The 11,685-nt window shown below is 39.6% G+C and overlaps 1 protein-coding gene and 1 non-coding gene across 2 annotated transcripts; one reads left to right on the top strand and one right to left on the bottom strand.

Annotated features, from left to right (window-relative positions):
- The first annotated feature begins 1,639 nt into the window (after nt 1-1,639).
- Nucleotides 1,640-2,933, top strand: LOC122643356 (UPF0481 protein At3g47200-like). Its single transcript, XM_043836981.1, has one exon. The coding sequence runs from the start codon at nt 1,683-1,685 to the stop codon at nt 2,931-2,933; it is 1,251 nt and encodes a 416-aa protein (XP_043692916.1). The 5' UTR covers nt 1,640-1,682.
- Nucleotides 2,934-6,486: 3,553 nt separating this feature from the next.
- TRNAE-CUC lies at nt 6,487-6,559 on the bottom strand. The gene has a single exon. It is a non-coding gene; the product is annotated as a tRNA-Glu (tRNA).
- Nucleotides 6,560-11,685: the final 5,126 nt, after the last annotated feature.

The following is an 11,685-nucleotide window of genomic DNA, read 5'->3' on the forward strand; positions in this document are numbered from 1 at the left end:
CCTAATATTTTTTATAAAAAAAATCCATATGTGAGAACGCATAGGAAACACGTTAAACTCAAGAGGCACATGAAAATAAAATTATTTGCACTTTCCATTCATACATTTCGTTTATTAATTCTCATACAAGAATGTCTAACCCAAAATTTTCCACGTTTTTATAGATAAACCCATGTCATGAGTTGAGTGGCAATGAATGATATTTCTATTTCTTGCTTTCTCATAGTCTGATCATGTGTACTCAAATGAAGCTGTTGTGACTTTGATTTGATAACTTGGGAAAGTAGGGTTAGTCTTTTATGGAACGACAACCAAGAATAGAGGCCCATCAGCCCATGTGATGCTAATTGCCAAACATAGCTGATTTTATCAATGAATTTCCATTGCACAAACAACATTATTTGTCTCTGTTCCAATCTCCAAACCACACCCTAAGGCCCAACTCCATTATTGGTTTGCTTTGCTTCTTCTTTGGTCTTTGCACTTCCTTTTTTTTATTGTCTTTTCTTTACAACGGTTGTGGATCTGCTGCAGCTTTGAATTAATTATGGGCTTATGTCGTTACATAGAAAAGGCCCATTTGACAGCAATCACGGGAGGTTCCTCTCCAAGCTTTTGTTGTTTGATGGTTTGTGTGAAGACATTTTAGACGTAAGAATCCATCTTGGGCCCAAACAATAATCACACACACGGGACGAGTGTAGTACTGTAGTGTAGGGGACATTGGGCTCATCCATTTGGTGGGCCCCACCCAAGCCCTACGTACGATTTTGGTGTATGTGTGAGATAATACTACCAAAAACAAAAACAACAAAAAAGTGAGACAGAAACATAATGGCTGGGGTCCAATATCGTATGAACCAGACTAGACCAAGCAGGGTTTTAGTAATCGGCATTGGTATATACTGTTACGTTATCAATATGGATTGGCCCATATCAATTAGGAGCGGATGGTTTTACCCCTAAATTTAAAAAAAAAAAAAAAAAAAAAAACTGATTTTATTTATTTTTTTACCCTTGGTCAATACCCCTAGATCGGTATCGATGATACGAATTGGTCAGATCGGCTAATTCGATACCGATTCCTCAAACCATGATACCAAGTAAAAAATGTAAGGCCCAATGAATAAAGGAAATTAAAACTTTGAAAATTCACTATATTTTGAAATTTTTTTTTTATAGAAACTATATGGGAAAAGTTTTCATATACGATGGTGTAAGCATACATGGTTAAACTAAAAGAAAAAGATGTCAATACATTGCCGGCATATACGTATTTCCTATTCAATATTTGGATTTGCCAAATCATCTTTCCATGTGGTTGACATTCCATCAATGCTTAGGCATCCATGGGTGGACTGACTACAAAAATTTACCTTTATTCTAGCTAATAATTTGGAACTCTAATTTTCCATACATCCATCACCATTTTAGGAACAAGAGCAATACCAAGACCTCCTCCAATACAGTGGGTTCCACGAATTCTAAGAGACAATGAAAAGAACAAGATTAACTATGTTCCAAGCGTAATCTCCATTGGTCGATACCACTATGGCGACTCGAAACTTGAGCTAGGGCATACCTTCAAGACTCGACTGTTGCAACGGTTCGCATCCTATATCAAGGATAAATAAAATGGAAGCAAAAGCCTTGAAGCTTGTTTCCACTCCGAAGGCTTCGATATGGTAGCCCGTGAGGCAAAAGAATGTTATGCCAAGGGTTCAACAGCGACAGATGGCTTCAATGAGGAAGAATTCAAGTGCTTGATGTTCTTAGATGGTTGCTTTGTGGTATATTTCATTCACTGCATTATTTGCAATCGATTGGATCTACCCATAACTAAAAACTACTTAACATTCATATCATTGGATTTATTCTTGCTCGAGAATCAAATCCCATATGCAGTTCTCCGAGTATTAGTAACTGATTTGATGCCCACCGAACATCACAATGATATTGAGGAGTTCATCGTGGAAAATTATACAGCAATCGAAGGCCGGAGGACAGGGAGGGAGTCACCCTTGTGTCGTAATGTTCGAGATTGTTGTAAATCTGTTCTAGATCTTGTGTTTAAGAGAAAGAAACAACCCACCAATGCCACAGAGATATCATCAGAAGCTTCTTCTTCTTCTTCTTCTTCTTTGATAAAGGAGGAACCCCAACTCCTTCATCTGCTAGACTTTCTCCGGACCAAATTAATTGATGATACTGAATCATCTCCACCCAACATTAATCCCACAAAGAAATTGGAAGGTTCTTCTTCTTCTTTGAAAGAGGAAGACCCCCTTCATAGGCCAGAATCACTCTTGACCAAATTAATTGATAATAGTGAATCATCTCCACCCAACTCTCAACAAAATGATGATGGGGATAACAGTGACGATTGGGAGTCATTCCGTTCAGTAGTTGAGCTCAAAGTTGCGGTTGCGGGGATCAAGTGTGTGACCAGCGGCTCATCTTGTGTAAAGAAAATCAAGTTCATACCGCATACATTCTTGGGGCATTCACACCTGTCATTTCCAGCCATTTCCATTGATGATTCCTACAAGACTTTGTGGTTAAACTTGGTAGCTTACGAAGCATGCCCTGATTTCTTTAACGATCGTGACATCACCTCCTTCATATGTTTTATGGATTCACTCATCGATGGACCAGAAGATGTGAAAGAGCTCCGACTACAAGGTGTACTCCAAAATTTCCTTGGGAGTGACAAACATGTAGCTGGGATTTTCAATGAATTGAACACTGATTTGGCACCAAACAGTTGGACGTATAGAAAAGTTAAGCGCGACATTCAGAAGCATTTCAACAAGAAGTGTAGTGTTTGGTTTGCTGAGTTAATGCACACACATTTCAGTAGTCCCTGGACCGTGATTGCCTTTTTAGCTGCATTATATGTTCTTGTTCTCTCCACCATTTCGACTTTTTTTTGATAGTTTACCTATATTCTATTCATGGGGGGGAAGGGAGGCCAGCTGGGAAGATGAGAACCAGGCAGGAGGGTTGATATTATGTGCCTAGAAAAGTGAAGTGTGCCTACAGAGGACGATGTTACTTAGGGCATATATGTGGCCAATCACCTCTTGATGAATCATTAGGTAGTAATTATCTTGTTCTTAGTCTTAATGTAATTATCAGTTTTTAGTTATCACGATAATGGATTAGTGTCATGCATGCCTATGTGGGCAGCATATATGGGAAGGGAAATTATGTAACCGGGATGTATGCTAGAATTAGTAGAAGATTTATATAAGAATAAACTTTGATTACCATCCAACTAGCTACTCTATTAAGTAAAAGGTAGGCTTCCTCCATAAGCCGGATGCCCGCCGGTCGGCTTTTCCTATTTTATCTCTTGTGTCTTCCTATTTTAGCTTTTTTTCTCCTCTCCAATCTTCTCTCTCGTCCCTTCCACACAGCCAACATTTGAACCCAAGACCACCTGATAGGATGGGCTTTTATGCTCCACACTACTATCCATCAGTTCTCAATATTCAAACTTACTTAGTAGTCTTCCTTAAGAAAACTTGAGCTCCCTCGATTACCGTGACATCTGCCACTCTCCATAAACTCATGCTGCTCTTTCTCTTCTGCCCACAACGTACACCACATATCATTTACATTATTAGTCTCAATTCCCTTATTAGACTCTGTTTGTTTCAGACATAAAATACTCGGTAAAACAAATTTTACGTTAACATCACATTTTCCGTTGTTGGTTTTGTAAGTTGGAAAATGTTCATTGACGTAAAATTTTACAAAAGCTAACCCTTTACTGGAAAATGGGATGGAAAATTTTACCCTAAAATTTGTTGGTAAAATTTTCACTGCAAAAGAATTGGGCTTATCTCTTCAGAAATGAGGAGAGTGCCACGAGGTCCCAACTCTCCATCTTCTTCCCTGTCGATGTCGATCTCCCAACTCTTCCTTCATCTGGTCATCTGAGAGCTAAGCTGCGAGGTTGCCATTAAAGTTCCGATTCTCTTCATTGGTATGTTGTTGAAAACCTTTTCTGTTTCGTGATTTTTCTCTGGTTATCGTCTAAATCTCCATCTGAAATATTTTTTTCTACTTATGGTTTCAAAGCCCTTGCCAAACTCTCTAGTGACTGTGAGCTGCTCTTCTTTATCTCGGTTTGGGGTTTTCTTCTCTTGAAGGTACGTAAGCCCTAGCCAAGCTCCATACGACAACCAAACGCAAGTGCCGTGGACTGTGGACCATGGATTGGTCTCTTCTCACACCTTCTCCTAAATCATGAAAATTGCCAAGTCGGTCTTTCCTAAGCCCAGCTTTTGGGTTTTTTAAAACCCCAACGCAATCTTAAGTCCTCTTAGCTCAGCATAAGCCCAACCCGACCTTAGGTCGGGTTGAGATATCTCAGTCCAGGTCCAACCCTGCTGGGCTCAACCCAGCCCAGCCCAGCCCAGCCCGACCTTGATTGACCCTGATTGGGCTGGGCTAGGCCGAGATGGCCCTGATTGGCCTTATTTTTGAGACCTTAACTGACCCTTCTTTTTTTTCATTTGCGTCTGTCCTATGCATTAAAAAAAATGAGAAACATGTGATTGGGTATTGGTTTATTTCATACTCAATTGACTATTAGACTTTTCTTTGGGTAAAAAAACTTAATCCAATCTTAAAATTTTAAATATTTTCGTTCAATATATAATTAGATTATTTTTGGTAAACCAATAAATAATTAGATACCAAACAAAAATTGTAATATGTAAACATTAAATTGTAAAGCATAACCTAACACAGGGTCGGGTGGGAGAATTTGGATGGGAAAGTGCTGATGTGGCACTTCAAAATCATACCCCAATCTTGTTTAGTTAACCTGGGGTGGTGAAATTTCAAAAGCTCAGGAAACAACATTAAATGTTTTGTTTGCTGATGTGGCACTTGAAAATCTTACTCTTATCTTATCCAAAATTCCACCAAACCATCAAATTGGTGGGACTTTGTTTATCATTCATGAGAAAAGTAAAAATCGCACTCTGCTTGTTTCCCAACCCACTACGCTATGGGACCTAGTCCCACAACATTCCCACCCCAACCTCCCCATCAGACAAACAACCCCTATGAAAATCGTAGGCATAAGAGCAACCGTATTGTTAAGGTGAAAGATATTTTTCATTGTGTTCCAATTCTCCAAAGAGATATTATATAGAGGTTACAACCCTAGAGTCCTTGAGTAACTATACAAGGTAAGTGGGATATTGAGGAGATGCTCAATATTTGGTTATTTGGTTTACATATAAAAGGAGATCATGATATAAGAGTTTCTAAACAAATTAACCAAAGTCTTATATCACATGTGGAGAAGATCTTCTTATATCACATGTGAAACACGGTGGAGAGAGAGAGATCAGTCCTTCGGTGACTCAATACGTATCAAATGGAAACCTTTTTACTTTCCTATGGCAATAGAGAATTCTAAGCTGCAAAAGCCCAACTGTTAGGAGCCTTTTGGGTTCAAATACTAATATCCCACACTGTTTAACTCATTACACAAAATGTCAGATTAGCAAGATCTTCAAGGTAGGAGAGCAATCTTCTCCCATATCAAAACACTTTGAAGAAACTTTTATTGCAACTTGAAGAAGGTGGGATCCCAACAAATCCCAAGCTCCAAAGTTCTCTTCTTTTCTTGGAACTTCTGAGAGGATTGATATGGTGGGGAGAGACAGAGGCACCAAAAGGGCGAAAAAAAGAAGCACATCTCTCCTGATATGTTGGTAACAAATCATTAAAAAAAAAGGCTGATCTTCTTTGTGTCGCAGCGCAGTCTGCGCCCAGACACATGGGTTGGGAAAAGAATTTTGACCAGCTGTGGCGAGAGCTGGACGGTCCACCCCTGTTTTTGCTGTCATTTACTGGAGCTGGACCGTCTAGCTCCCGCCACGGCTGAACATGAGCCAGGTCCCATGGGCTGGGTATTCCTGCCATTCAAGGGGCCATGATGGTTATTTTTCCCAAGCCTATGTGTCTGGGCACAGAGAACATTTGTCCAAAAAAAAAACAAAAATTTCAAAACACACTCCTTAAAAATGGAGAGGACAAAGAAAACTGACTTTACAAGAAAGTATTTCTTGTACTTAGATCCCAACCCAGTTGTGTCGTTTACCCTTGTTTCTTTATTTTTACTGAGAATTTCTGTTCCACTCATATTACCTAATTTTATTTATTATTTTATTTCTTTCCATGGTTAGGCTCAATTGTTCAAACACTTTAGCATTCCAAGGGAAAGGATACACATTTTCAATCTTCCTTCTTTTTCATATATAAAAACTAATTTTTTTATTTTCGGTATTTTTTTTGTTTCAAAAAAAAAATTGTACTCAAATAGCATAACAAAAGATGTTTGCATGGCCCAACACTTGCATGGTGAGTGCCTTACTTCAACTATGATGTTTGTTTCTGTTTGTGGGTATGGAGTCTGGACCGTGGACTTTGGATGGAGGGAGGAAGGGGGAAACAAAAAACTTCCGTTGCCGGGACTTGAACCCGGGTCTCTCGGGTGAGAGCCGAGTATCCTAACCAACTAGACTACAACGGATTGATATGTCATAGTAATATAATATTTAAACTTAGTTTTTAATATCTGGTATCTAAAACAACAATCTGAATGAACTGGAACTAATGCAAACCAAATTAATGTGAATTGATTCATGATCATTTTATGCATGGGTTTTTTGAAATTTAAACCGTTTTGACTTTAGATCATGAATTCATGTATCACGATTAGATCAACTGGATTCACCAATTTGGATTAGGATTGGTTGATAGTAAACCACCCAATAAAGGTCATGCCATTCCATTAGTCGCCCGATTCTCCCCTCAAATATTAGCAAGTATCAAGTCAAATCTGCCAATTTAGAACGTGATCGATGGTCCATCAACCAATGACTATAGGTTCTAAAACCTTGCCTAAGATGATGTCTCCCCTAAATTTCACAGCTTAGGAACTGGAATAGGGAAGAGCCAGATTCTTGCTACGGGAAATCTACCAATTTAGAACGTGATCGATGGTCCATCAACCAATGACTATAGGTTCTAAAACCTTGCCTAAGATGGTGTCTCCCCTAAATTTCACAGCTTAGGAACTGGAACAGGGAAGAGCCAGATTCTTGCTACGGGTTCTACTCTCGTCCCGGTAATCCGAGGACTTCACAAAGATAATTGGTATAACGGAGATAAAGGAAACGTATGTTCACAGTAACCTTGTCCGAGATGAACAATCTATACTGTAAAGCATAAGAATACTGAAAACAAAATTCCTTAAGTTCACACCATTGCTGAAATTAAAGCTAAGAAAAGTAGTAAAGATAAGTAAAAGTGCAAGTTTTTGGGTATTTGATTGATCCCTTCTTTACATTCTTAATTCCTTTGCTATTTATATGATAAACCAAATAACCAATCGGACGGTTACTACACTGGATCCATCATGGCCACCAACCCCCATGCTTTCTGAGTTTGCTCTAACTGCATGTACGAAGGTAACCGCCTGGCCGATTGTAACTGTTAATACTGACTGATCGTAACTGCAACTCCCTTTTGGTCGAGTAGATTAGACGTGCGTCTTCTTACCAAGCGTTGCTACGGAATGTTCAGTCTTGATCCCTTTGGCTCGTGACCGAAGATTTTAAGCGAAATTTAGGTGTAAACAATGCCCCTCATGAGTTTCGTGGATGGATTCATTTATAGTCCTCGAGACACGTGCTAATTTGAAATTTCGCCAATCAAAATATCTTCTATGGCGCCAACTGTCAGATGGTACGACTTCTGCAAAGCGCGTTCTGCGCGACACGTGGGCCAATAAAAAACTGGCGCTCGAGGTTGTGATTTATCTCTCGCCGTTTTCCTAGGAAGTAATCATTCCTCCTTTTTTGGTTTAAGACTTAACAATCTCTTTACTTAAAAACCTTTCCTCTGCTCATCCTTCTTCACCTTCTTCTTCCTCGTCTTTCTTCATCCTCTTCTTACTCATTCGTTCTCAAGTTGAAATAAAAAATGAGTCAATCTGGACTTGGTGTGAGTGGCTCCAAATCTGTTGCAGAGCGTCTTCAAGAGAGGCGGGCTACGCTTCACCCTGCTGTGAACTTAGAGGTACTTACGCCTCGAGTCGGTCATTTTGCCTTGGGTCCTGTCTTCGAGGAACCTACTGCCAGTGATTTTCTCCTGCAATTTCCATCTCACCCAGAGGACCATCCTTACTTTAGGAAGGGAATACCAACCACCCTGAAATATAAACCCACCGTTGTGAAGCGGCATTGGGCCTCTAGGTACACCGAGTGGAATGACTGGGTGGAACGCATGTCTATTGTCAAGAGGAAGTCTTGGCAGAAGCTAGGATCTATGAAGCCATTCACATGTCGACCATCCATTACCCTTGTGATGCTGACCTCCTTCATGCCGCCCTTCATTTCTCGTCTCACCCAACCAATTCCTTTCACTTTAGCTTCGGCATGTTGAGTCCCACTTTGTTCGATATCGGTGTCCTCCTAGGCCTCAAGGCTGAAGGGGAGGAATTCAATGGCAGCACTGATAGCTCCCAGGTTGTCTGGGACCTAAACTTCAACAAGAAATCCAGTTATACGTACCTAGACCATTACTGGAAACAGAATGGTCCAGTCAATAGACAGGAATATGTGGCCTTTCTGCTATCTTGGATTTGCCTTTGTTTGATTTGCACCCGGGCCGATATATGCACTGAGAATCTATTCCATTACTACTTAGTAACTTAGGTGTCTGGTGCAAGCCCTGCATATCATTCAAGCCAAAAGTAGTAGAGGAACATTTGAGTTCAATACTTAGAAATATACTTTAAAGTGAAATAAAAGTGAAATTGAGACCATACAAGTGCTTAAAGATTCTACCAAAACTCCGAGCTGAAGTCTTTTGTAGCCTAGATGACCTACTCAATCTAATCTAGAGGGAAAATAGTGTGACCAACCTAAATCCCTGAGTTTCCCTATTTGGATGTGTGACAGTTTTCCAACTCAGAGTGGGATAATAAAGTTCAAGTGTGGGGTAATATCAAGAAAATCTCAAAGTAAGTTATTTTTATCTTGGGACTGCATTCTTTATCTTGGCTATAGTGGGATTTACAATTGAATTTTGTGTGTTGATTCACTGCAAACACTAACGAGACACAAACTCGTCCACTAGGGGTAACCTAGGGGTTTAAAGGCTTGTTGCACATGCTAAGTGCAATCATGATTCCTACGAAAGTGAGTTGAGTTTTTTTTTTTTGCTTTCTTAGATTTTCTTTTTGCTCGAGGACAAGCAAAGTTCAAGTATGGGGGTATTTGTTAGGCATATTTTATACCTCATTTTAATGAACCATGTACTGTCATTTTATTCCAGGAACAGTGCTACTCGGATTTTTTTTTTAATCATTTTTCAGGTTTAAGGACATTTTGGTCAAAGTGAAGAATACATGTCTAATTGGACCGTCAAACGCCAAGCTACAAGGTTGAAGAATTTAGTCGGGTTAGCTTTTCAATGTGTAGCATCGGAAGTCACATGATTACGAGCCGATTCGAGTTTAGAGAAGAAGAAGAGAGAGAAACATCAAGCATAGGGGCATAATGGTAATTTTAATAAATCAGGAATCTTTAAAAAAATATTCAATATTGGGCTCATGTCATCCGGAATTTAAAATGATGCAACTTTAGTTCTCGAATTGGGTCTATCCGGGGTCAAGATGAAAAGATATCATCTAAAGGAAGAATTTGACTAAGTTTAAGATTTGAATTGAATTTTAAATTTAAATAAATAAATTAAATTCAATTTCCCAAATCCCCCACGTCCTCTCTACTCTCCCACGGTCTTCTCTCACCCACTTCCTCTCGGATTCTCTCACCTATCTTATCTCTTTCCCAAGTCTCTTTCACGCGAATACGTGATCCCTCTCCCCCATATATGTCCGACCTTCACCGCACTCTTAAGTCTCTCTCTTTCTCAATCTCGTCTTTCTCCTTCTTCTTTAGTTTTATTGTTTTGTTCTCTTCTTCTGCTGCACAATTCTTTTTTATTTATTTATTTTGGGTCTGTGATCGACATTCAAATTAGTGGAATTATTGAGGATTGGAAGATTCAATTCAAAGTTGTTTTATTTTCGTCAAGCTTCTACTTCTTTTTTCATTCTTTTATTTTGTTCTTTTTAGGTTTAATTTCAAAATTTTATCTCCCTTCCCAAAGATCATATGTGTAATTTTTATTTACCACTTTTGTAATTTGGTTCTTTATTATCAAATGCTGTGAATTCGGATGATGGGATTCAAGTGATGGAATCATCTTCATTGAGGTTGTGCAACTTCATTAAGTAGCTAAGTTCTTCTATTCTATTTAATTTTATTAGTTTTTTGTTTTTGATCTTTTAATTAGTTTTAGTTATCTTAATGAGTTTAGATTATTTGACCATTAATTAGTGTGCTCTACCTAAGTGAAAATTAGATTAATCACCTCCTTGTATTCGACCCATAACTACGATTGACCCGTACAAACCCGGGTCAACCGCGTGATAAGCGGGAATACTTACCACTATACTACAAAATACTTACTATTATACTACAAATGTTATTGCGACGAGTTGCTGTCCTATCGTGCCCTTCCCACATGCTCTTGTGGTGCTCTCAAGACGCTTCAAGAGTTCTTGGATACCGATCACTTGCTTGATTTTCTGCAAGGCTTAAATGACCGGTATTCAGCTGTTCGCAGCCAACTACTGCTGATGGATCCTCTGCCTACGGTCACCAAGGTCTACTTGCTTCTCTTACAAGAGGAACGCAAGCGCGGCATTCATGATGCTTGTCCTCTTCCAACCGCTCAGGCTGCCATGGCTGTGTCTCGTCCTCCGACTGCCCCAAGTTCTGGTGGTGGCTCCTCTTCTAAACGAGCATATCATTGTACATTCTGTAATAAAGACGGACACTCTGATTCGAGATGGTTTAAAAAGCGTGGATTTCCTGATTGATGGAAGCCTCGCACTGGTTCATCAAAGGGTGGTTCGGCTGCACCTAGTTCTCCTATTTCACGTGCTCCCAATGCACGCCATATTGCTGCTACTGTCGATGCTCCATCACCATCATTGTCTGCACATCAGATTCAACAATTGCTGTCGCTTCTTGCACTAGGTGACCACCCCTTGGTAAACTTAGCAGGTACTTCCTCTCCTTGTTTCACCATAGTTCATACATGGATTCTGGATTCTGGGGTCACCGACCACATGGCCTTTGATCCCTCTTTATTTTCTTCCACTACTAGTACCACCAATCATACCCCTGTTCTCTTACCCAATGGTTCCCATGTTCCAGTCACCCACATTGGTAATATTTCTTTATTTCCTGGTCTTAACCTCACTAATGTTCTTTGCGTCCCATCATTTTGTTTAAATGTAATTTCGATTTGGAAACTTATCGCTAATTCTAATTGTTGGGTTATTTTTACCTCTGACTCTTGTCTTATCCTGGACCATCACTTGAAGATGAATTTAGTGACGGGTAAACGGCATGGTGGTTTATATTTTTTGAAAGTGGTTCCTCCTTCAACCTTTGTCTCTGTTACTTCCCTGGATGCCCATTTCGACCATTGACATTGGCGACTAGGTCACCCTGGGTTAACTTCTCATTCTTGCATTAGTAAAACTGATTCTAACATTTCATTTTCAGATAATTGCAC

This window comes from Telopea speciosissima, chromosome 10 (genome assembly GCF_018873765.1).
Source record: "Telopea speciosissima isolate NSW1024214 ecotype Mountain lineage chromosome 10, Tspe_v1, whole genome shotgun sequence".
In the NCBI taxonomy this organism is placed as follows: Eukaryota; Viridiplantae; Streptophyta; class Magnoliopsida; order Proteales; family Proteaceae; genus Telopea; species Telopea speciosissima.